This window comes from Microtus pennsylvanicus, chromosome 1 (assembly GCF_037038515.1).
Source record: "Microtus pennsylvanicus isolate mMicPen1 chromosome 1, mMicPen1.hap1, whole genome shotgun sequence".
Classification (NCBI taxonomy): domain Eukaryota; kingdom Metazoa; phylum Chordata; class Mammalia; order Rodentia; family Cricetidae; genus Microtus; species Microtus pennsylvanicus.
In genome coordinates, this window is record NC_134579.1 from 510,560 (window position 1) to 532,296 (window position 21,737).

The 21,737-nt window shown below is 39.3% G+C and overlaps 1 protein-coding gene across 1 annotated transcript in view; it reads left to right on the plus strand.

Annotated features, from left to right (window-relative positions):
* The window catches only part of Gabrr3 (gamma-aminobutyric acid type A receptor subunit rho3), a 50,391-nt gene that overhangs the window by 27,483 nt on the left and 1,171 nt on the right, over positions 1 to 21,737 (plus strand). The window contains exons 4-8 of the mRNA XM_075953531.1: positions 2,750 to 2,973; positions 6,612 to 6,694; positions 7,685 to 7,825; positions 10,999 to 11,151; positions 18,691 to 18,887. Of these exons, the coding sequence (XP_075809646.1) occupies positions 2,750 to 2,973; positions 6,612 to 6,694; positions 7,685 to 7,825; positions 10,999 to 11,151; positions 18,691 to 18,887 (798 nt within the window). The remainder of the gene's footprint in view (positions 1 to 2,749; positions 2,974 to 6,611; positions 6,695 to 7,684; positions 7,826 to 10,998; positions 11,152 to 18,690; positions 18,888 to 21,737) is intronic.

The following is a 21,737-nucleotide window of genomic DNA, read 5'->3' on the forward strand; positions in this document are numbered from 1 at the left end:
AGTAAGGAAGAAAGCAAAGCTAGACTTTCTGTTTGGAGACAGGGTTTCTCTGTGTAGCTTTGGAGCCTGTTGACCAGGCTGGCGTCAAACTCACAGAGATCTGCCTGCCTCTGCCTTCTGAGTGCTGAGATTAAAGGTATGCCCCACCACTGCCTGACTGCAAGACTCTCTTAAGGGAACTAAAGAATATAAGTTCCTGAGTCATATAACTCTTTCAGCTGCTTATTTAAACATATATCTTTTATAGTTATTCTTCCTCCTAACTGAATAAAAACTTCAGGAGGTATGAAAATTCCAGATGCATCTAACAAAAATTCCAGGTGCATCTAAACAAAATCTTCTGGGTCCCAATCTGATCTTAAAATTTTCTTACCAATATCTATTTAGTTCACAAAGGCCTTAAGCTAAACATCGTTCATTTTCCCAGCACTTCATATCATATTCCCAAATGATAGTGGCAAGGACCTCCTAAAACAATGGCTTGGATATCCATACTTCCTGACCCGAAGGCAGCTCTTATTAATACTTCTTGTTGTCTATTGAAATTCTAAAATGGGATTTAAATTATATTTAAGTCATTCATAGTGATCTAGCCTATACTTAACATCTGCGTCTTCTCTACAAACCCCCAAACTAGGTATAGGCTTTCTCCCCTAAATTAGGTTTACTTTGCTGCTCAGTATCAGATAAACATAAGCTGGTTTCATCTTGGCCAACTAGAAAATACTTTATAATTATGAGTGACCTCCACCTATTGTACCTCACTTTGTGTGAAAGGTTAGCCTTTTTAGTATTATATACATTATCATCCCATCCTTTTAGCCTCATTATGAGCTCCTTTTAAACTCTGTCTTTCTCTCCACTCAGCAAACTTCAGTTTGGTGCTCAAGATAGTGTTGGCTAAGTAATACTAATGCCTCCAAGGCAGGCACCAGTGTAAGCTATCTGACTTCATAAGGTCAGTGTTTGACCAATGACCCCCAGATCACACTGAGCATATCATTCCAAGTATATGCCTCTTAAGCCAGTCCCCCCAGGAACCCACACAATTCCCTGGGAAATAGTATCACGTTGTTGAAGAAATGGTTCTGTTTACTATCCTTCACTCTAAGCCACAGTCACGCATACCTAAGAGTCACCGTTAATTCTCAGTAGTCACTCAGTGGACATTTTTGGAACCTAAGAAAAACAATGTAGCTGGATAAACAATTGGTAACTTATTTGCAATCAACTGAGACTTATCTTCTGTTTGTATACTGAATGCCAACGTCATGTTATACACATCAGGGCAAGAAAATGTGCATTTGGGTTGTGAAAGATAAGTAAATAATTGTGAAAAGTAAAATGTAATCAAGAAAAGTAAAACACATTATTAATATCCAGACCCAATGACACAGATGATAGGACTTTCTTTTCAACCAACCAAAATATTAACTGTGACATCTGAATGCTAAATTCAGATTTAACTAAATGAATTCTTAAATCTTTTTCTGTTTTTTTTTTCCTGTAATGTTAGTATAGGATGTAGTAATAGGAGCAGCGGGGCTTCATCCCCAGCACCCCGGCCACCTGGCTAGCTTATGCCCCGAAATAACAACACATAAACTGTATTCATTTAAACACTGCTTGGCCCATTAGCTTTAGCCCTTACTGGCTAATTCTGATATCCCGATGAACCCATCTCTAATAATCTGTGTAGCATCAGTCTTACCGGGAAGATTCTAGCCTACGTCCATCCTGGGTCGGAGCTTCATTGCGTGTGTCTCAGAGAGCAGAGCTATGCGTCTGCCCAGGAGAGAGGAGCAGAGGAGAGCTGTCGAGTCTGAGCTCACTTCCTCTTCCTCCCAGCATTCTGTTCTGTTTACTCCTCCCACCTATGTTTTAACCTATGAGGGCCAAGCAGTTTCTTTATTGCTTAACCAATGAAATCAACAGATTGATATATGACACTCCCACATCAATAGGATTTTATTCCTCATCCTTATATTCTTACAGCTGGCATGCGTGATACCAGTTCAGCCCCTTGAGCTGTGCAGAACTGGATGCTAACTTAGATTTCTACGGCTCGTTGCCATATTCTTACAGCTGGTGTACACGATGCCAGTTCAGATCCCTGCGCCACACTGAACTGGGAGTGCTGATAACTTGCTTCTTGGGAGTGTGCATCTCAACAAGCTTCAGATGAGATTCTTGTACAAGCCACCGTTTCACAGTAACCTTTCTATCATCAAATGTATTACCATCTATAGCCTTGAATTTCCAACTACTGGCTTTCCACTAATAAACACATTTCTGTGTTCGCGTTCTTGTGGGACTATAGTGTATTAAATTTGGGAGATCTGCTTTTAAAAAATAACACAAAGTAATGAACATAAAAAAACAAATTTAAAAGGGAATACTTCCATAGATTTTTCTTAAATATGCTATAGTCTCAGCACCCAGGAGGCCAAAGCAACAGGATCCTGGGTTTAGATCTAGACTGTAAATTTTCTGTTAAAAAAGAAGTAGGAAGTGGAAGAAAAAGGAAGGAAGAAGAGAGAGAAGGAGGAATGGGATGGGAAGAAGTCAGAGATGGGAGTGGAAGAGGGTTGTGAGGAAAAAGAAAGGGACTGGCTTCTTCTGACATCTCTCTGAGATTTCAGGGCAAATGATAACTTACAACCACGAACACCATGGCTCTCAGGGAGTTCATAAGGCTGAAGTGGTGATGAAAGCACTGGTTCACACTGGCCCCTTTCTCTGTGCCCAGGACTTTACGATGACATTTTATCTCAGGCACTACTGGAAGGATGAGAGACTCGCCTTCGCTAGCACTACAAACAAAAGCATGACCTTCGATCACAGACTGATTCAAAAGATTTGGGTGCCTGATATCTTCTTTGTCCACTCTAAAAGATCCTTCATCCATGACACAACCGTGGAGAACATCATGCTGCGTGTACACCCGGATGGAAATGTCCTCTTCAGTCTCAGGTATGAGGGCTCCGATGACCTTTGGCACCCTTTGACCAGGGCCTTCTAACCAGACCTGCTGAGTCTCACGCCACACTAAACTACCAGAACTGCTGTCAGGTTCATGACGCTGAAGATTGGGACACACCCAGATTATGTAATTTTCCATGCTCCTGTTATGCAAAACTTTACAGAATTTCTTTCTATTCTGTATATTTCCACTCTGGCTACATATTGATTAGACAGATAGAGTGGAGCTGAATTCTGGAAATCCTTAAAAATCTGACACACAATTGTTTAGGTATATGAGCCTATTTCTATTAACCAATTCCTTCCTATCCCTGTATTCCACCAACTAATTTAGAATCTTAAATTGGCAAAATACTTTATTCAGTTAGCTCCTTCATTTGTAATATGAATGCATAATCACAATACAAGTTAACATAAATTTTCTCGCTTGTTTTTCCTTGTTAGTTTTAGTTAAAACATGTATTCCAGCACTGTGCTATTATAGGCATTTCCTCTTTAATCATCCATATTTTATTTTAGCTAAATAAGTTCTGTGTATGTGGAACAGTTTATAATAGAAATTCTAGAAAAAATATGTATGTCCAAGCAACTCAGCTTTTTTAACACTCTGAAAATCTGAAACAGGGTCTATAGTATGTTTTTAAAACTGGGGTCTTTATTCTTGCAAACTGTGTGAGATGTTCTTTATGGGGGGAAAGGATCCTTGCAAATGCGCTAGGCTAATGATGTGCTAGCTTGCTTGTTTGTTTGTTTTTAGATGTATGGTTTCTCTGTGTAGCCTTAGCTGTTCTGGATTTCTGAGTGCCGAGGACTGTCCTCTACTCAGAGATCTGCCTAATTCTGTCTACCGAGTCCTGGAATTAAAGGTGTGTGCCACAACATCCAGCCCTAAATTAATGATCTCTATGTAGGAAAATGGTCCTATACTTTCTGTTGTGGCTTTACATGCAGCATAAGAATCTTTATAAAAGAAAAAGGAGAGGAAATCAGATACACACAAAAGACGAGTTGACAATGAGTTACCAATTCAAAGACAGCTGATGTCAATCAGTGTGAGTGGATTTTCCCCTGAAGAGTGTTACAAGAATAATTCTGCACCAGAGAGTTTAATCAGACCTCTGGGCTGCAGAACTCTGAAACAATACATTTATGCTGTGATAAGCTGTTATAGCAGCAATAAGAAATTATGTTTGCTCACCATAAGTATCATTCACAAAGTAACTATCATCAGCCATTTTTAAAGAGCTATTAATGCAATTAATGAACAGTATGGTTTTCTTTCTTTTATAGAAATGTTCATTGGTGTTTTGTCTAACTTTATGTCTACGTGAAAGCATTAGATTTGTTAGCTGCCATATGGGTGCTGGGATTTGAACCCTGGTCCTCTGGGAAAGCAGTCAGTGCTCTTAACTACTGAGCTATCTCTCCAGCATTCCCAGTACTGTTTTCTATAGGACTCATAAATACTACTGTCAAAAGTATTGAAAATGAATTGAAAAGAATTGAAAAAACAGAACCTGACCAAAGAATCAGCTGTTTTAAAGTTGCTTTGGTGAGAAGATGAACAGTAATAGATTAACTCTGGGGATCCTGTTTACTTTGCGTATTCTAATGTCTGTTTGGCTCTTGCCTACATGGCAAAATCAACTTTAATCTCTTGGACTATCTTGCCTATGAAGAACGTTTCTGTTCATCTGGAGTCCATAAGCCATACCTGGGAGTATATGCTCATGGTGGTTGTGGTGGGTTCCTTGTGCCACAGTATCATTCTCACATCTGGAAAGGATGGAACTAAGATCACTCATCTAGCTGGTCAACTTTCATTTAAGGTTTTCCTCACCAAGGCCTGTGTGAGCTTTCCTGGTCCCCAGTGTTCTGTGCATGATGCCTTGTGTATCACTACTGGCTGATGGAGGAAGGTCATTGGTTAAATAAAAAGAAACTGCTTGGCCTCATTGGTTAGAAGATAGGTGGGAGGAGTAAACAGAACAGAACGCTGGGAGGAAGAGGAAGTGAGCTCAGACTCGACAGCTCTCCTCTCGGGAGCAGACGCCTCAGAGAGACGCCATGCTCCCAGCTCCCAGGCAGACGCACACGATGAAGCTCCAACCCAGGATGGACATAGGCTAGAATCTTCCCGGTAAGCGCACCTAGGGGCGCTACACAGATGATTAGAAATGGGCTAAATTAATATGTGAGAATTAGCCTAGAAGATGCTAGATAGAAATGGGCCAAGCAGTGATTAAATGAATACAGTTTGTGTGTTGTTATTTCGGGCATAAGCTAGCCAGGCAGCCTGGGTGCCGGGGACGCAGCCCCGCCTCCCTTATTACTACCACTGGCAGATGTCACATTTTCCAGGAAGGACAACTGGAAACTTGTGATTTCTCCTAGACTTGGCCTTCTTGCCTTTTCTGGTTACTGTTTTAATCCTCATTGTAGTAAAGTGCAGTATATGTCATTCAGGTGACCCATGAGCATAATAATAGCTTTACTGATTCTTAGAGTCTTTCTGCAGAAGCTTAGCTCTGGAGGCGGTCTTAGAGGTGCCCATACTCAAGAGGACTTAAAATTGTTGAAAGCATAGCTCTTTGGTCCAACAAAAGAAGCAGTCCAAGCACAGATCCAGATCTCCTGGTACCTGGTACCAGGTTGTGTTCTGAGCCATCTAGCCAAAACCCTCTTCAGTCATTCATTTCTTCGTTTATACTATGGAGCAAGTGGTACAAAGACCTCAGAAAATAATTCTTTGAACGTACTAGGAACATAGCAGACTAAGTATACATTTTGCACAGAAAGAAATCCACACATTTCTGTTATTAATTTTCTGTTCTGACTATTGACAATAAAATTCAGATCACAGAAGATAAAATGGTTCTGCTCTTCTGATTAATTCAGGGGCACCACTGGCAGGAGCATCTGTTGTCTTTGTTTTTGCAGACTAGCTCGGGGGCCTTTTATGAACCTCTAATCTGCTATTGTGGCTACCGCAGCTCTCACTCTGAGGCAAGATCACAGGACGGCAGCCTCTGCCTGGAGCCAGGAAAATCCAGGAGAATATAAAATTTTATGGAAAAAAATAAGCCTCATCAATATGCAAGTCTTTGCCTTAATAAATTGTGAATTATGTATTATGCATATGGATCTATCACTAAACACGCTCCTGGCTGTGCCTCAGAACTACAAGGAAAATTTCCTAGTGCTTTGTAAAGGAAACCTTTATCTATAAATTTGTGGTTTCACCACCTCAACTCTTTTTTACTGGAGACTACTCAATTTTGCATCTTCTAGAGAGCAGAATGTGTTTAAATCCACTGAAAGCATCTGACTTTGAAGTGTTTTTCTGAAAAAAAAAATAGTCATCAGAGCCAGAAAATGCAGAAGGAGCTAAGCAGGAAAAATGGTGAGATCAGGACAAGTGTAAGAATTCACTCATCAATCTCTGTCTTGAGCAATCCCTACCCCTATGCGCTTGCTTCCTTGTTATTTGGACAGACGATAGTCAGGCCTGTTTCTCATTATCCCTGAAAGGCACCCAAAGCAAGCAAACACTAAGAAGTGTCATTGCTGCATGCTAGTTGGGCCATATGGGTAAATGATCACAGTTCTCTTCCTTACTCCGTTTACAGGATAACGGTTTCGGCCATGTGTCTTATGGACTTCAGCAGGTTTCCTCTGGACACTCAGAACTGCTCTCTTGAACTAGAAAGCTGTAAGTCTTTCTGCCTGCTGAAACATGCCTGCATCATCATCAGAGCACACCGTACACCATCACCAGAAATAAGCATATGCTCCGCAATCATTTAAGCATCATATCACCTTTTTCCATCTTATCATAATTTCTAGTTAGATTGTGTTACTTTTCAGTGTTACGCCACCTCTCTTTTTCTAATGATGATGACAGGTCATCTTTCAAATGAGGAGATTCAGGGGTAAATGCTTTGGTCATTAAATAGTCTGTGGTTTTCACAATAGCGATAAAAAGGCAGCTCCTTTAGAGCATGCAGCTTTCCACCCTCAACACTGACCTTCTACATGTGGGAATCCTATAGCTAGACAAGTACAGATCCTCTACTAAATGCGTATGAGCTTCCCAGAGCAACCCAGCTTAGGGCACAGACTCCATTAAGAGGCGTCTGGTTTAGCTCCATGCCAATAGCTGTTACCCAACATTTACTTTTGATAAGGCAGCTTAAAAGTTGATCACAGTTTTTCAATCTTATGACTGAAACTATGTCTGTCGATGGATACTCTGTACACCTCTGCTCCTTTGTACATGTCTATTACAAACATTTTATGTTACAAAAATAAATTCGTAAGGCTTATTTGAGAATTTCATCTAAGAGAAGTCCATTAAAGAAACATAAAGGCATAGACTCAGCCCCTGCATGGCAATGCCCTGGCCTTACACTGAGGTTGAGCTTAATTTTATATAAGAATGCATGCAGACAGGCACACTGGAGAACTGTAAACATCACAGAGGGAGAAATGCCTCTGACTTAACAGTCTTTTAGAGATGGTTGTGGGGTTGGTGTTTGTTTGTCTTTGTTTCCTTTCTTAACTGTGGGTTTGTTCAGTCCCTTGGAAAGTGTCTTTCAATACATAGCACATGGACACCTCTGAACCAGGAACTGGGGATTCAGAACTGTTGAAAACAGACCTCACCTAACTGCTAAGACATGAACCGTCTGTGTTGTTTTAGATGCCTACAATGAAGAGGACCTAATGTTGTATTGGAAACATGGCAACAAGTCCGTAAACACTGAAGAACACATTTCCCTTTCTCAGTTCTTCATTGAGGAGTTCAGCGCATCCAGTGGATTGGCTTTCTATAGCAGCACAGGTACAGCCTTCTGTGTGCAGACAATTCTGTGGCATACCTACTGATTCCTCCAACCCCCACGCAAACCTTTCCAACAAGAAGCCTTTATTCTGCTCTTGGTCCCTCCACTCTATGCTTAGTAGAACTTACAGAATGGTCTTTGCAACATGGAAATCACAGCTTAAAACCCTTTCCAGAACAAAACCCTTTGGGGTTTTTCCATTGCACTTAGAACCAAGGGCAAGCTTCTCAACATGATCTCCATCCTGCATGCTGCTCTGACTCTCACCAACCCGTGTCCCTATATCATAGTGTCTTCTACCTCCCCCTCACTTGCTCCCAGACACTTTCATCTCATTTCTTCTGTCTGGTTTTGCTCTGGCCCTGCCTCTCTATCTCATAATTACCTGCCTTAGTCATAACTTTGCAAATTATCTTCTCAAATGGTGATATCCTATTTAGCCCTTCAAAGCTAGACCTCTTTCCTCACTATTTCCTGTCTTCACAGCACATACTTCCAACTGAAGTAGATGCTTCATTGTCTATTGCCTAGGTCCATCTTTGGAAAGAGGTCAGAAACTATCTGCCTTGCTAACCATTTCTTCCCAGATCCTAGAATATGCCTAGCATATGGTAGATGCTCAAAAAATAAAATCACCTAACACAACTGAGTTAACAAGATGAGCTGTTGTCCTAAAGAGAAAAAAAAATCTGTTTAGAATCAGTACAGTATATACTCTTCACCATGTTTGGCAGTTTTCTGATTTGGTAGCATTTATCCCAGGAGTTTTTAAAACTGACCTGGCTGTTAATTAAAGTTAGGAGCAGCCTCTTTCTGACCTCCTCCACAATATCCCACCCCCACAACCATTTTCCACCATCTTGCTAGTGACAAGTACTCTATCATTTTAACCAGAGAAAGTATCATTTGTGGTTCAAAGGAGCAGTGTTCAGGCTACAAGGTGTTCTTGCAGCTGCCCTGGCTAGAATCCTTCTCACCTGCACAGTCTTGGAGTTTGAGGAGCAGACTCTGAGTTATCTGTCACACCCCTACAATTATCTATCTAAAAGTCTGTGTCTTAAGAGAACAGCCAAAATTTAAATCTCAAAGAAGCTAATTGCATCCCTGGGACCAATGTGTCTTTAGCTATTTAGATGGGGAAGAAATGTCTGTTTTACCCTGTTGGCTTGCATTCTCTGACATTCAATGAGCATTGCTATTAATTTTAATCTTGTTGGTTGCATTTTCTGATATGCAAATAACACACATTTGTGTTCCTTGATCACTGATATATCCCTGGCACTTAGAAGATTCTTGCAATCAAATTGTTGAATAAATGAATACATGGTGGATAATTCAAAAAGAATTTCAAAAGTTTAAGAGTCCTTGGAATACTAGGAACACCTCATGCATACAAGCTGCTGTGATTCAGTTTTCTGCTTCTCTTGCTCCTTTTTCAAATGCAGTGTCAGGAAGTTAATGTTTTTAGTCCTCAGTTCAATTAAGTCAGCATTTAAATAAACTAATATATATGGTGAAAATGATATAACTGAGTTTTAATTTTTCTGTATTACTTCTGTAATAAAATAACTTGACACATGATAAATTGCATCCATAATCTTTCTTTTTAATGTTATCATAATGTGATATATGGGAAACACCAAAATCTAAGGGTGGTATCTTTGTACCAATCAATACAATGTACTTATAATGACAGTAATTGCATTTCCTACAATTTTGAAGCGTAGTATCCATGTAAATATTTGGTAGAAATTTAACTATTCCTCTTCCAGTCCCTACTCTCCCTCTAAGACTTCCCATTCACTGCTATCTGAGCTGGCACCAAGGCAGGATCAACTCTAGGGAATTTTTATCCTCCTCTCTTCAGGTTTTAGAGTCTGTCAAAATTCAGACAAAACATCGCTGGAAATCTGTTCACAAAGATGCTTTTACGTATTTTTTAAATGAACTATGAAGCCTTAACATTTCGGTTTAATTACACTTTCAAGAAATAGAACGTTAGTTTCTGTGAAAAAGATGGACTAAGATAGCATTCGTTTCAAATGCTTTGTATAGCATGATGTGAGCTTGCTCTTATTTTAAAAGTAACTAATAGAAGAGTCTTTAACAAAAACCCATATCTGTTACGGAAGAAATGATTTATACACATGTCGGTATATTTGTATGTGCCAGACTGTTTTAAAATTCAGAGTAGTGGGTAGAGATTGGGAAAAGTTTCAATTTGATTTCTATACTTTGTAGTTCTGATTCTGTTAAAACATGCACATTTTAATGACAAGGAATAAAGTGGGTTCTAAGAGTAGAAAAATGCAAGAGCACAGCATTTTGGTTTTTCGAGACAGGGTTTCTCTGTAGCTTTGGTTCCTATCCCTGAACTAGCTCCTGTAGACCACACTGGCCTTGAACTCACAGAGATCCGCCTGCCTCTGCCTCCCGAGTGCTGGGATTAAAGGCGTGTGCCACCACCGCCCAGCGGAGCACAGAATTTTGAAAACTGTGCTCTTATATCAAATTAATAGTTGCATCCAGATCTATATAGTTCCTAAGCTTCAGAAAAAAATGGCCCTAGAAATTGATTTCAGTTCATGAGTAAGTAACTGCTCTGCCCCATGGTATCCACCATTTTAAATGTCGTGCCCTCCTGTTTAAATATTTTAGCTTCATGAAAATGATTGTAAATATTTTCCTTATTCCTATCATCACAACTACCAACTATAACCACCATCCTAAAATAGCTATATAAGAAAATAGGCTCCCATTGTCAAAACTGGAGTTGGAGGGAGTTGTAGATAGAAACTTACTTTCCACTTGTAGCTGGACCACAGAGTCTTTTCTCTTACGATGCTTTCGTTACTCCCATTGCGTCTGCACAACATAAGTGTGTAAAAGGGTCTTCAAAGACCACACACAAATGTAATTACCGTTCACCCCTCTCCCAAGCTTGAATATAGAAGGTAAACTTATTTTTGGAGGGAATAATTAATCTGGCTGTCGTTCAGGCTATCTTACAGTGTTAGAATGGAAGCCCAGGTGCCAGCCGGTGCTGAGGAAACAGAGATGGGTATGTCACATTCAATGACGGCTGAGAGCTTGCCTTCTGAAAAACATGGAGTGTAGCTAAGCACGGTGTCTCCTGGAAGCCTGTCTAGGGGTAACTGTTTCTTTCTCCTAGGTTGGTACTATAGGCTTTTCATCAACTTTGTGCTGCGGAGGCATGTTTTCTTCTTTGTACTGCAGACCTATTTCCCAGCCATGCTGATGGTGATGCTGTCATGGGTTTCATTCTGGATTGACCGGCGAGCTGTTCCTGCAAGAGTGTCCCTGGGTAAATAAAGCTTTCCATTTGTTTTAAAATTATAATGTAGACGGAAGGGCAAGGAGGTGCATAAAGAAGATGCTGCAGGGAGAAGTAAAAATAGTGGTAGATTAGTCAGGATGGGCTTGTGTGTGTTCAGGTGAAAGTGTTTACCTTTAGTTGGCTCCAAGGACAAATTGTAATTGGGCTCTTTGGCAACTGAGTGTTTGAGGACAAACGTGCTGCTTGCTGACTGATCAGCAGCTGAGCGATGGATAGTAATAAAACAGGGTGGGGTTATGAAGCAAAACGCGAGCTCACTTAAAATAAATTCTTGTGCCACTAAAGAACGCCCCCCCCCACCGTACCTTACCCAAGTTTATTTGGCTTTGCAAGACAATCCTTTTGCAGCATAGAAGGAAGAAGCCTTAAAGCAATTCACACTGTGCTGTTGCTGTCTTCATAAATCTCAGGACAGGGCGTGCTTAATTTGGGAACATGGGTGCCCATGAGAAATTAGAACTTAACTCAAAGGTCAGAATGAGATTCAACGACAGTAGACTTTCAGAGGAAACATGGCACCTGCCTCATTGAGTGACCACACAGGATGATTAGCTAATCCATCTAGCATGTCCGATGCCACTGCTACACACCTTGATTTATGGGAACCATTTCAGAACCACTTGGTGGTCATTGAGTCCTAAGTGGGATGTGCTAAGCTAAGCACTTGGAAAACACGTTAATAAAAATCCAGGAGTTAATGCCACTTGCCTTCTTGTCTGGTTTAGGACAATTTCTGGTTTCCCCTAATTTTGTGCATTTTTTAACCTGTAAACTTCTATCTTGAGAGATTTTAAGTGTTTCACAATCATCGGAACTATAATAGAATTCATCCTAGAAAATCCTTTTAGAAGTTAATGTTCAGAAATTTTATTCATACTTCAAAAGATCATTTGAAGACACAAATTATTAATATTAATATCAAGGAAAATATAATCTAAATGAGTAATTAAATTATTTGGACTGTGCCTTCATATCAGGACATCTGTGTCCTGACCCCAGTACAGCAGGGGCAAGCATAGACCAAACGAGAGTCTGAGAGCATATTCCAGCCTGCAAGAGCGACGGGGAAAGACATTCATCACTCTAAATGTATATTCCCATGTCTTCTAATCATATCTCTCAAGCTGACTGCTCTGTACTTATATGGTGATAATGGCAGCTCTAAGAGCTAGGAGGCTGAAGGGAAGTATGAATGCAAAAATTCTAAGTCAAGCCTCTCTGAACTTCCATCTTGTCTCTGGATTTATTCCTGAGAGGCAGGAAAAATTTGTGATTTATGTAAATTAGCAACCAAATCAGAGTAACCCCTCTCCCACTTTTACTACAAAAATAATCACTGTCCCATAACAGGGCTGTGTTCCCAGGCTTTTGCTTCGTACTACCTTCAAGTTCTGCCTTTATTTTCTTCCCTTTCTCAGTGCAGTGATGCTCAGTTCCTGGAAGGCACAGTGTGGTATTTCAAAACATGGCTATAATGTGTATTGATCACATTAGGTAATTAACATTTCCACCTCCTCCTCATTAGTTGTTGTTTGGTGCCTTTGAACGCCTAGTTAGTCATAAGCTCTTATAAACTGTAATCCCTACACGTGCTAGAGAACAGTAGACCCCACTCTACTTGTGTCTGAACACTCACTACTTGTATCTCTCTATCTCCTCATCCCCTCACCTTTTATACCCTCTAATAATAATAAAGCATATGTGAAGACGTAAGTCATAAACAATGTCACACCAGTTTGGACCTCCCGTAACACATATGCATTCTGGTAACTTTTGAAATAGCTTCTGAATTGAGGAAATATACTTGTCTCTCTGTTCTGACTTACTTCGTTTAACATAGTATCCTCCAGTTCTGCTCACCTGCTACAAACTATGGACTACCACTTTTATAACTTAATAGTATTTCATTTTGTATATAATTTTTATCCATATATGCTTTTATTTTTATTATTTTTATTAGCATTTGTTAATTGTAACAGCTAATGGGCTCCATTGTGACATTTTTATTGTGTATATAATATATTTTGTTCATCTTTAATCCCCTATTACCATATCCTACTCAAGCTCCCACTGTTTCTCTTCCTCTGACACCAAAGTCTCCTTCTACTTGTATTGATTATCTCTATTGCAGTCATTTTTCTTTTAATTGGTATTGCTACATGTACACACACATAGATACATATGTACACATACATAGATACATACACATAGAAACCTATTCAGGACATCAAGTGTTGCTCATATGTTTTTAGGACTGACACTTGATACTGGATAGTCACTTAGGGAACTCATCTCAATGGAGGGCCATTGACTGCCTGCAGTTTTTCACCTTAGGGTAGGGTCTTATGAGATTTCCCCATCCATGCTGTCAAGTGAACTGGAGGCATTGTTCCTGTTTCAGTAGCCATATTGTTCAGATTTTGTGGGCATAGATTTCCTGTCTTATACAGAAAACATCTACCAACAGATATCCTACCTCTCTTACTCTTAGAATTTTTCTGTCCTCGTTTCTAAGATGTTTCCTGTGCCTTAGGGGTAAGGGTTATATTTTAGATGCATCAGTTGAGGTTGGTCAGTTGACCAGTTGTGGTTACTGTAATGACTTCCATTGCTTGCAAAAAGAATCTTCAACCAGTATAATCCCTACCTAAATTCTAATACTTATCCTTATACCTACAGATAAATGGAGCTCTCATCCCATGTATCTGATGACAAGCTCACAGGCTAAGCATTGTAGGTCTTAACTGTTTTGAACAATGCAGCAATTAACACAGCTGTGCAGTTATCTCACTGATATGCTGGTACTCTTTTTTCTGACATATATCAAGAAGGGGGTAGCTAGATCATATGGTAAATCTGTTTTACTCTTTTGAGGACCTTCCATACCATGCTTCATAAACTTGTGTGTGTGTGTGTGTGTGTGTGTGTGTGTGTGTGTGTGTGTGTGTGTGTGTGTGTATGTCTTTGTTGCCCATTTTAATTGGGGTAAGATGATCACTAATTATAGTTGCACTTGCATTTCTAGTGTGTACAAAGAATTTGAAAATGTTTTCAACATGCTGGAAAATTAAATTTTCTTCTTTTGGGTTGTGTTGGGGTTGTTTGAGACAGTTTCCCTGTGTAACCCTGGCTGTCCTGGAACTCATGCTGTGGACTAGACTGGCTTCAAAACTCAGAGATCCATCTGCCTCTGCCTCCCAAGTGCTGGGATCAAAGGCGTGCACCACTAACAGCCGGCAATGAATTTTTTCTTTTGAGAAGTATATACTCAGATTTCTTGCTCAATACAATTGGATTACTTATTTTGTTGTTAGGTTTTTAATGTATATTGTATAATTTAGATATAATTTCTTTGCCAAGCTAATGGGCTAGTTAGCAAAAATATTTTCCCATTATGTAGGTTGTCTGGTAACTGTGTTTGTTTCTTTTGCTGTAAAGAACTTCTTAAATTTATTTAGTCTAATTTTCTCTTATTTCCTGTGCCTCAGGAATGTCATCTAAAAATTTATCACCTGTACCAATGTGTTGAAGTATTTCCCTCTAGTTTTTTCTAGTAGTTCAGCGTGTGGGGTGTTATATTCAGACAAATAATCTGATCGATTTCTTCAGACTGTTGCAATAAATTTTCATGGAAAATAATGAGAAGTATGACCTTATTAAATAGTTCAGTAAGCGATAGTTTCTAAAATGTTAGTTGCAGTGTGGAATCTGAAACGGTCTGATTGATGAAACCACCGGTCAATTCTGTACTGTGGAAGGGTCTTTTTCCCACAGTCTTAGTTACTTGAAAAGCACTAGCTTACTGAGTAAACTCCAGATATCACAAATATTTCTGAAATTTATTGTATAACATCAGAAAAACTATTGATATTACCATTAATTTCTCATAGAAATTGAAAAGTAGGAGGTTCACAATGACATATACAAGTTTGGTGGCTATCTAGGGTAGGACTGAAAGTGTGGGTCACATGGTTAACAATGAATGACATTGTTCTTTCACTTGATTTGATAGAGCAATTAGCCCAGGTTTAAGAAAATTAGTGCCAAATACTCAAATTACGGTGATTGATTTGCCTTGTTCTTTTGCATAAAAATAGTATTTCACTAAAGAGGAGGATAGGAAATGGTAGAGAGCTTCCTATAACATGTGTGAAGTCCCGTGTTTGATCAGCAGTACCACAAATAATATGTGAATTGGTGATCAAGTAATTGTCTAGTTCTGCCCTTGACTCCTGTCACTGAGGGTTTTCCTCAAAATAGCCTTTGTACTCTGATTTGTAAAAGCACTGTATCAACTTCACATTCCATCATACAAAATGGCTCAACTAAGTGCACACATGCAAGAGAAATTTATGTAACCATCACAGGGATGACCAAAACCTCTAATGACAAGCACTGGACTCTGGTAGCCCCTATGAGCAGAAACTGTCGTTTCTGGCCACTGAGTGGTGCTGCAATATCCAGTCCATATTTTTCTCTTATATGCTTCCTATTTTCATTCTGCCTATGAGCATAGGAAAAATGTTCTTACTCACATGAAGGCAAATGAAGACCACCCCTCCCTCAGGAAAACTATTTATAGTACATCCACTGAGGGGATGAACAAAGTCAGAAGTTCAACAAGTGATGTCTGTGTGCCTACTGCCGTCATCATGGGTAATGAACTGCTGCTCCACCGTGCCAGTCAATGAAACACAGGCAGGAAGAATTCTCCCCAGACGGTCCTTAATTTACACACGCATGTGCTTAAAAGTTAATATGGTGAAACTGCAAGGGTTCAGGAGGGCTGAGTCAAATGGCCTGACGAAATGTTTTCTCATAACACTTTTCTAACTATGCATACTGATATCAGTAGGTGGGAATATAATTTTCTAATGTAAGATATGACCTTTCCTTGAATAAATGGCAAGTTCATGTGATTCAAAACTCCTTTACTGGGATGTTAACTTTAATGGATCTGCAAGGAAAACCACTTATCAAGATTAATGTATTTCCATGGGATGGTTCAAGGCATAATAAGTATGTTTAATGTAGCCCTAATAGTCCCAACGTCCACTTGTATTGCTTGAAGAGTTTATGCAGTTATCTTATCATTTACTCCCCCATCCAACAATTCTTCCTCCCCACACTCTCATTAATTTTATCATTATTATTATTGCTGATTTTATGCAATGAAAATCAGGACTGCTGGCTATTTAAATAAAGAAGTGGTAAATTAGTTGGGCTAGGCATCCTTTTAAAGAAAATGATTGATAGTTAATTCCTCCCTGGAAAATGTAGACACTGTGGTTCATTTTTATTAATCCAAATAGTCAATGATCCCAGTGTATGCTCATAACTCATGTACACTTGTAACTTTTCTAAACCTTTATTTTATCCACTAAATCCAAATTACTGTCTATTGAAAAACAATGACGTTCTATGCTCCATATCTTATAAAATGAAGAGAAGACGTTTACATTTTTTGAACTACTGATGGAAGTTACTGTAGAAGAGTGTGAGCTCAAGATTCCCTTTATTCCTAGAAGAACATTTTAAAGGGATTAAGACTTCTAGCCCATTGAAAGTACAGAGTACCCTCTTCGTGCCCTTTGACAAATTCCCCCAGACTTTGTAGGATCTTCTCTTAGAGATCTGCCACATATGGAAACTGATTTATTGTCTCATAAACAAAAGATATTCCCTTTCAGGTCTAAAACAAGAGGCAGTAGGTATAAAATAAAAAAAAAAAAAACTACAGGCTTAACACTGACAGAGAGAGATCAGAATCCTGCTTCTGACAAACTTTGGACCAATCACTCAGCTATTCTCGGCAATTATTTCATTTTTGTAATCTATGGTCAACATTTACCAAAGTGCATGACAGGTAACTATCTGATTGAGGCAAACAACTTTTAAGCTATAGTTTTGGTTTCAGTTCGATGTGATGCACTAATAAAAAATTCATGACTCCATGTTTACGTAACAAGTGTGTTTTGAATCCAAAGCATGGAGACAACGCATAGCTGCATGCAGACTGTTCCTTGTTGTCTTTGTTTGGTGTTGTGTTTGTTTGTTTATTTTACTGTTGTTGCATGGAAACCTGAAATTGAATGAGACAGTCCCTTTGCTTAATGTTAAGAGCTAGAAAAGAGAGTTTAGAAGTTCAAGTGTCAAGATGAGATTCTGGATTTTTCCCATCATAACTGTCAGACTACAAAGCTGTAATATGCTTTGTTATGCAAACTAAAACTTCATTTGAAATTCTGGATTTTTTCCATCATAACTGTTAAACTACAAAGCTGTAATGTGCTTTGTTATACAAATTAAACTTCATTTGAAATTGAGTGGCTCTACAGAGTTGCCATTGTGTTTGGCATAGGGCTCCCTTGGAGCACCTCAAGCAATCCTGGAGAGAGAACAGAAGTCTCTTGGTGAAAGTGTCTCTCAGGCAAGAGTAAATAACAGTACTCTTCCTGCTGCTGGGGGCTCCACAATTCCTAAACTCACAAGGATTTCGTTTGTACCCCCTCGTGCAAAGCTAACAAATAAAAACCACTGCAGCCAGTGTGCACTTCAGAGATGTACAACATTGCACCTTCTCTCCAGACAAAACTAGCACTATTCTTCTGAGAGATTAGGGTGGAAATCTAACAGCTCCTGTGACTAGTGTTTTCCTAAAAGCTGAGTCACTTCTTCCTTCATTTGTCTTTCAGAACTCAAATCTATTCACCAAGAGTGCTCATTTAAGAGACAAAAGAAAGAAAACAGAGAAGGGAAAAAAGAAATGGAAGGAAGCAGGAGGCTTCTAGATTCTAGAAAAGGGGAAGGAAGAGAAGGACACAGAGATAGCAGAGGGGAGGCGAGGAAGAAGGGTAATGACCAGCTGCTCAGACACAGGCTCCTCTGTAGCACACAAGCACTCACTCTGAGTTTCAGTTGAAATGTCATTTCCTCTATGGGAGTCCAAAGAAAATAATGATGGCTTTGGTTTTTTGTTTTTTGGGTTTTTTTTTTTTTTTGCGTTTTTGGTGAGAGAAAAATGTGGAGAAGCAGTAGTAGTACTGAAAATCAACCAAAAAAAAAAAAAAAAAAAGACTGAGCTCCCTTTGCTCCGTGACAGAGTAATCGTAGACATAAAGACAACTTCTTAAGAGTGACAGTTATTAAATATTTAGAGAAAGTTCCTGAAAATGACCTTGTCGTGTCTTTCCAAGAACAATGCTTTAAGCTGGCACATTTTTATCTTTCTGGGATGATCAGAAGTTTCTCATTAAGGGACAGGCTCCAAACAGGTTGGGTTGTGTGTGTTTAGATGAAAGGCAGAGCCTCTGTAGGAAACAGCAAGACACACAGGCAGAAAGAAAAAATCCAGTGAGACCCTTTAGGTGTCCAAAACTAGCATGCAGAGGTTGTCTCCAGCTCTGGGACACCAGATTGATTTTGTTTCCAAGGGACTTGCATTGATGATCCGGTAAATGAATGGCGGTTTCACTGAGTTTCTCACTCATTCTTCTTGAACTGCAGGAATCACCACAGTGCTCACCATGTCCACAATCGTCACTGGTGTGAACGCCTCCATGCCCCAGGTGTCCTACATCAAGGCAGTGGACGTGTACATGTGGGTCAGCTCCCTCTTTGTGTTTCTTTCGGTCATTGAGTACGCAGCAGTGAATTACCTCACCACAGTGGAAGAGTGGAAGCAACTCAACAGGAGAAGAAAGGTACGGCTTTGCCTTGAGGGTCAGCTCCTTTCAAAATGGGGCTGGCTTGTTTTCTTTTTGTGCTGTGATAAAATACCTTAATGCAAACAATGTCCAAAAAGAAGACTTACTCTGACTCACAGTTCAAGGGCCTTGACCATCATGGTGAGGAAGTCAAGGCAGCAAGAGCAGCAGGTCCTATTGCATGTTGCATCCACCATCCAGAAACAGCGAACAATTCATGCAAACTCTCGCCCCTTTCTTCACTTATTTCAATGGTTCTCAACCTGTGGAGTATGACCCATGGGGTTAAACAACCTTTTCGTGGGGATCATCTAAGACCATTGAAAAACACAGATGTTTACATTATGATTCATAAGAGTAGCAAAGTTACAGTTACAAAGTAGCAAGAAAAATAAATTTTATGGTTGGAGTTACCACAACCTGAGGAACTGTATTAAAAGGTCACAGCATTAGAAAGGTTGAAACCCACTGGACTTAAATAGTTTAGGGTCCTAGCCAGGGAAAAGTACCACCCACAGTAGGAGGGGCTTCCCACCTCAAACAATACACTTAAGTTAATCACCTACTGGCCCAGAGGCCCATCTGGCAAAGCAAGAAATTATAGATTCTATCAAAATGACAATTATAATAAACATCCCAAGCACAAAGACAAACTTCCTTAATAAACTTCCGCTTACAGTTCTTAAAACTCTTGCATTAAATCCAAATGCCTTGGCAGGATTGAGCAATATTGGGAAAGTATAAGGTAGAACATTAATCACTGCTCCAGGCTGGCTTTTTCCTCAGCATTCTCACTTATTTTCACCAGGGGCTTTTGTGCATGAAGAGTCGTTCTCAGTGTACATTGGTCCACTGACTCTGCCCACTAGAAGAAAGGGTTGTTGGTGGTGATAGCTAGAATGTATTAAGTGTTCACTTTATATTAGAATTATGCCAACACCTAAAATATTTTATGGAATTTGATTTCCATAGTATCTCTGAAAGGTCAATGTTTTCTCACCTTCATTTTGCAGGGGTAAAGTAAGTGCATCCAAGCTCACAGAACTAAAGGGCAATCAGGATTAGCTTTTGAGTCCATGACTCATCATATTTTGACATTGCCTAATAACATTTTTCTCATGGTTAAGGATGCTGGACACTTTTTAAAGTGACTCCTCACCATATCTGTTTCTTCTGTTGATAAGTCTCTTTACTTCTGCAACCATTTTTAATTAGATTATTTAAATAAATAACATTTAGTGTTTTCGGGGGAGGAGTCTTGCTTTGTTTTTATTTCATTGTATATTCTTAACAGGAACCCTCTGTTGGATGTATAGATGGCAACGATTTCCTCTCATTTTGTAGGCTACCTTTTTATCCACAGACAGTTTCCTTTGCTGTAAGGAAGACCTAAATTTCATGAGATCCTCTTTGCAGATGCACCCTGTACCATCAGAGTGCTATTTAGAAACTCATTACCTTTTTTCCTTCAGCATTTTCAGTATATTAATCCTTGTGTTTAGGTTCTTGATCCATTGGAATTAAGTTTTGTGTAGGTTGAGAGAGTTTCATTCTTTTGAATGCTAATACCCAAGTTTACCAGTACTATTTGTTAAAGATGCTGTCTTTTCTTCAATATATTTTTCCTTGATGACTTCATCAATGACAAGGCAGCTGTAATTAGGGAGTTATATTTGGGTTCTCCATTCTATCTCACTTAGCTTTGAGTTTACTTTGATTCCACTACTGTGGTATTTTTATTATTATGACTCTGTACTATAACGTGAAATCAGATGTGTTATTTCCTACAATATTCATTTTGTTTGGGGGTGTTTTTACCTGTTTGATTGTTCTTTTCCCTAAATCTATGAAAAATGGACCTGAAACTTGCATTGAATTATGTTGAATCTGTAGATTGTCTTTAGTAGAAAGCCATTACCATGATATCCATATTCCATGAGTATATCCAATTCCTTTCTTCTTCTAGATTTTTAAAAATTTAGTAGAATATAGATTTTTTTCCTTTTTTTTATTACAACACTCCTTAGCCAATAGCTTAGTCTTCTTATTGACTAGCTCTTATATCTTAAAATAACCCTTTTCTATTGTTCTGTGTATTGCCATGAGGCTGTGGTTTATCCGGTAAAATTCTGGTGACCATCTCTTTTGGCAGCTACATGGCGTCTTCTTGACTCTGCCAACTCTCTCTATATATCTGTGTTTGAATTTCCCGCCTGGCTTTACTCTGCTAAAACATTGGCCAAAACAGCTTTATTCATCAACCAATAAAAGCACCACATGTACAGAAGGATATCCTACATCAGCCCACTCCCCCATGCACATTAAGATGTGCACAGAAATGGATTTTCCTGTTTGGGCCTGTTGCATGTCTGAGTTCCTGTAAGAGACCCAATTCTGAGGAATTATAAGCACCAGAAGGGAGGTCATGTAATTCATTTCAGGAATGTTGACCCAAGTGTCAATATTTGAACTCTTTTTACAGGGATTAGTGTGCCTTTCCTATTTCTGTTATTCCCAGCTTCCTTCCCTCTTTCCGTGTGTGTGTGTGTGTGTGTGTGTGTGTGTGTGTGTGTGTGTGTCTATATTTGGAAGTGTAGAGGTTTAGCTTTGGAGATCTGGATATATCCCCAAAAGTAGTATTGCTGGATCTTAAGGCAGGTTCTTTCCTAATTTTCTGAGGAATTGCCACACTGACATCCAAAGGAGCTGTACCAGTTTGCACTCCCGCCAGCAATGCAGGAGTGTTCCCTTACCCCACAACCTCTCCAGCATCAATTGTCATCAGTGTTGTTGATCTTGGCCATAGAATATAGATTTTTAATGTATGCTTTTACAATTATTAAAGCA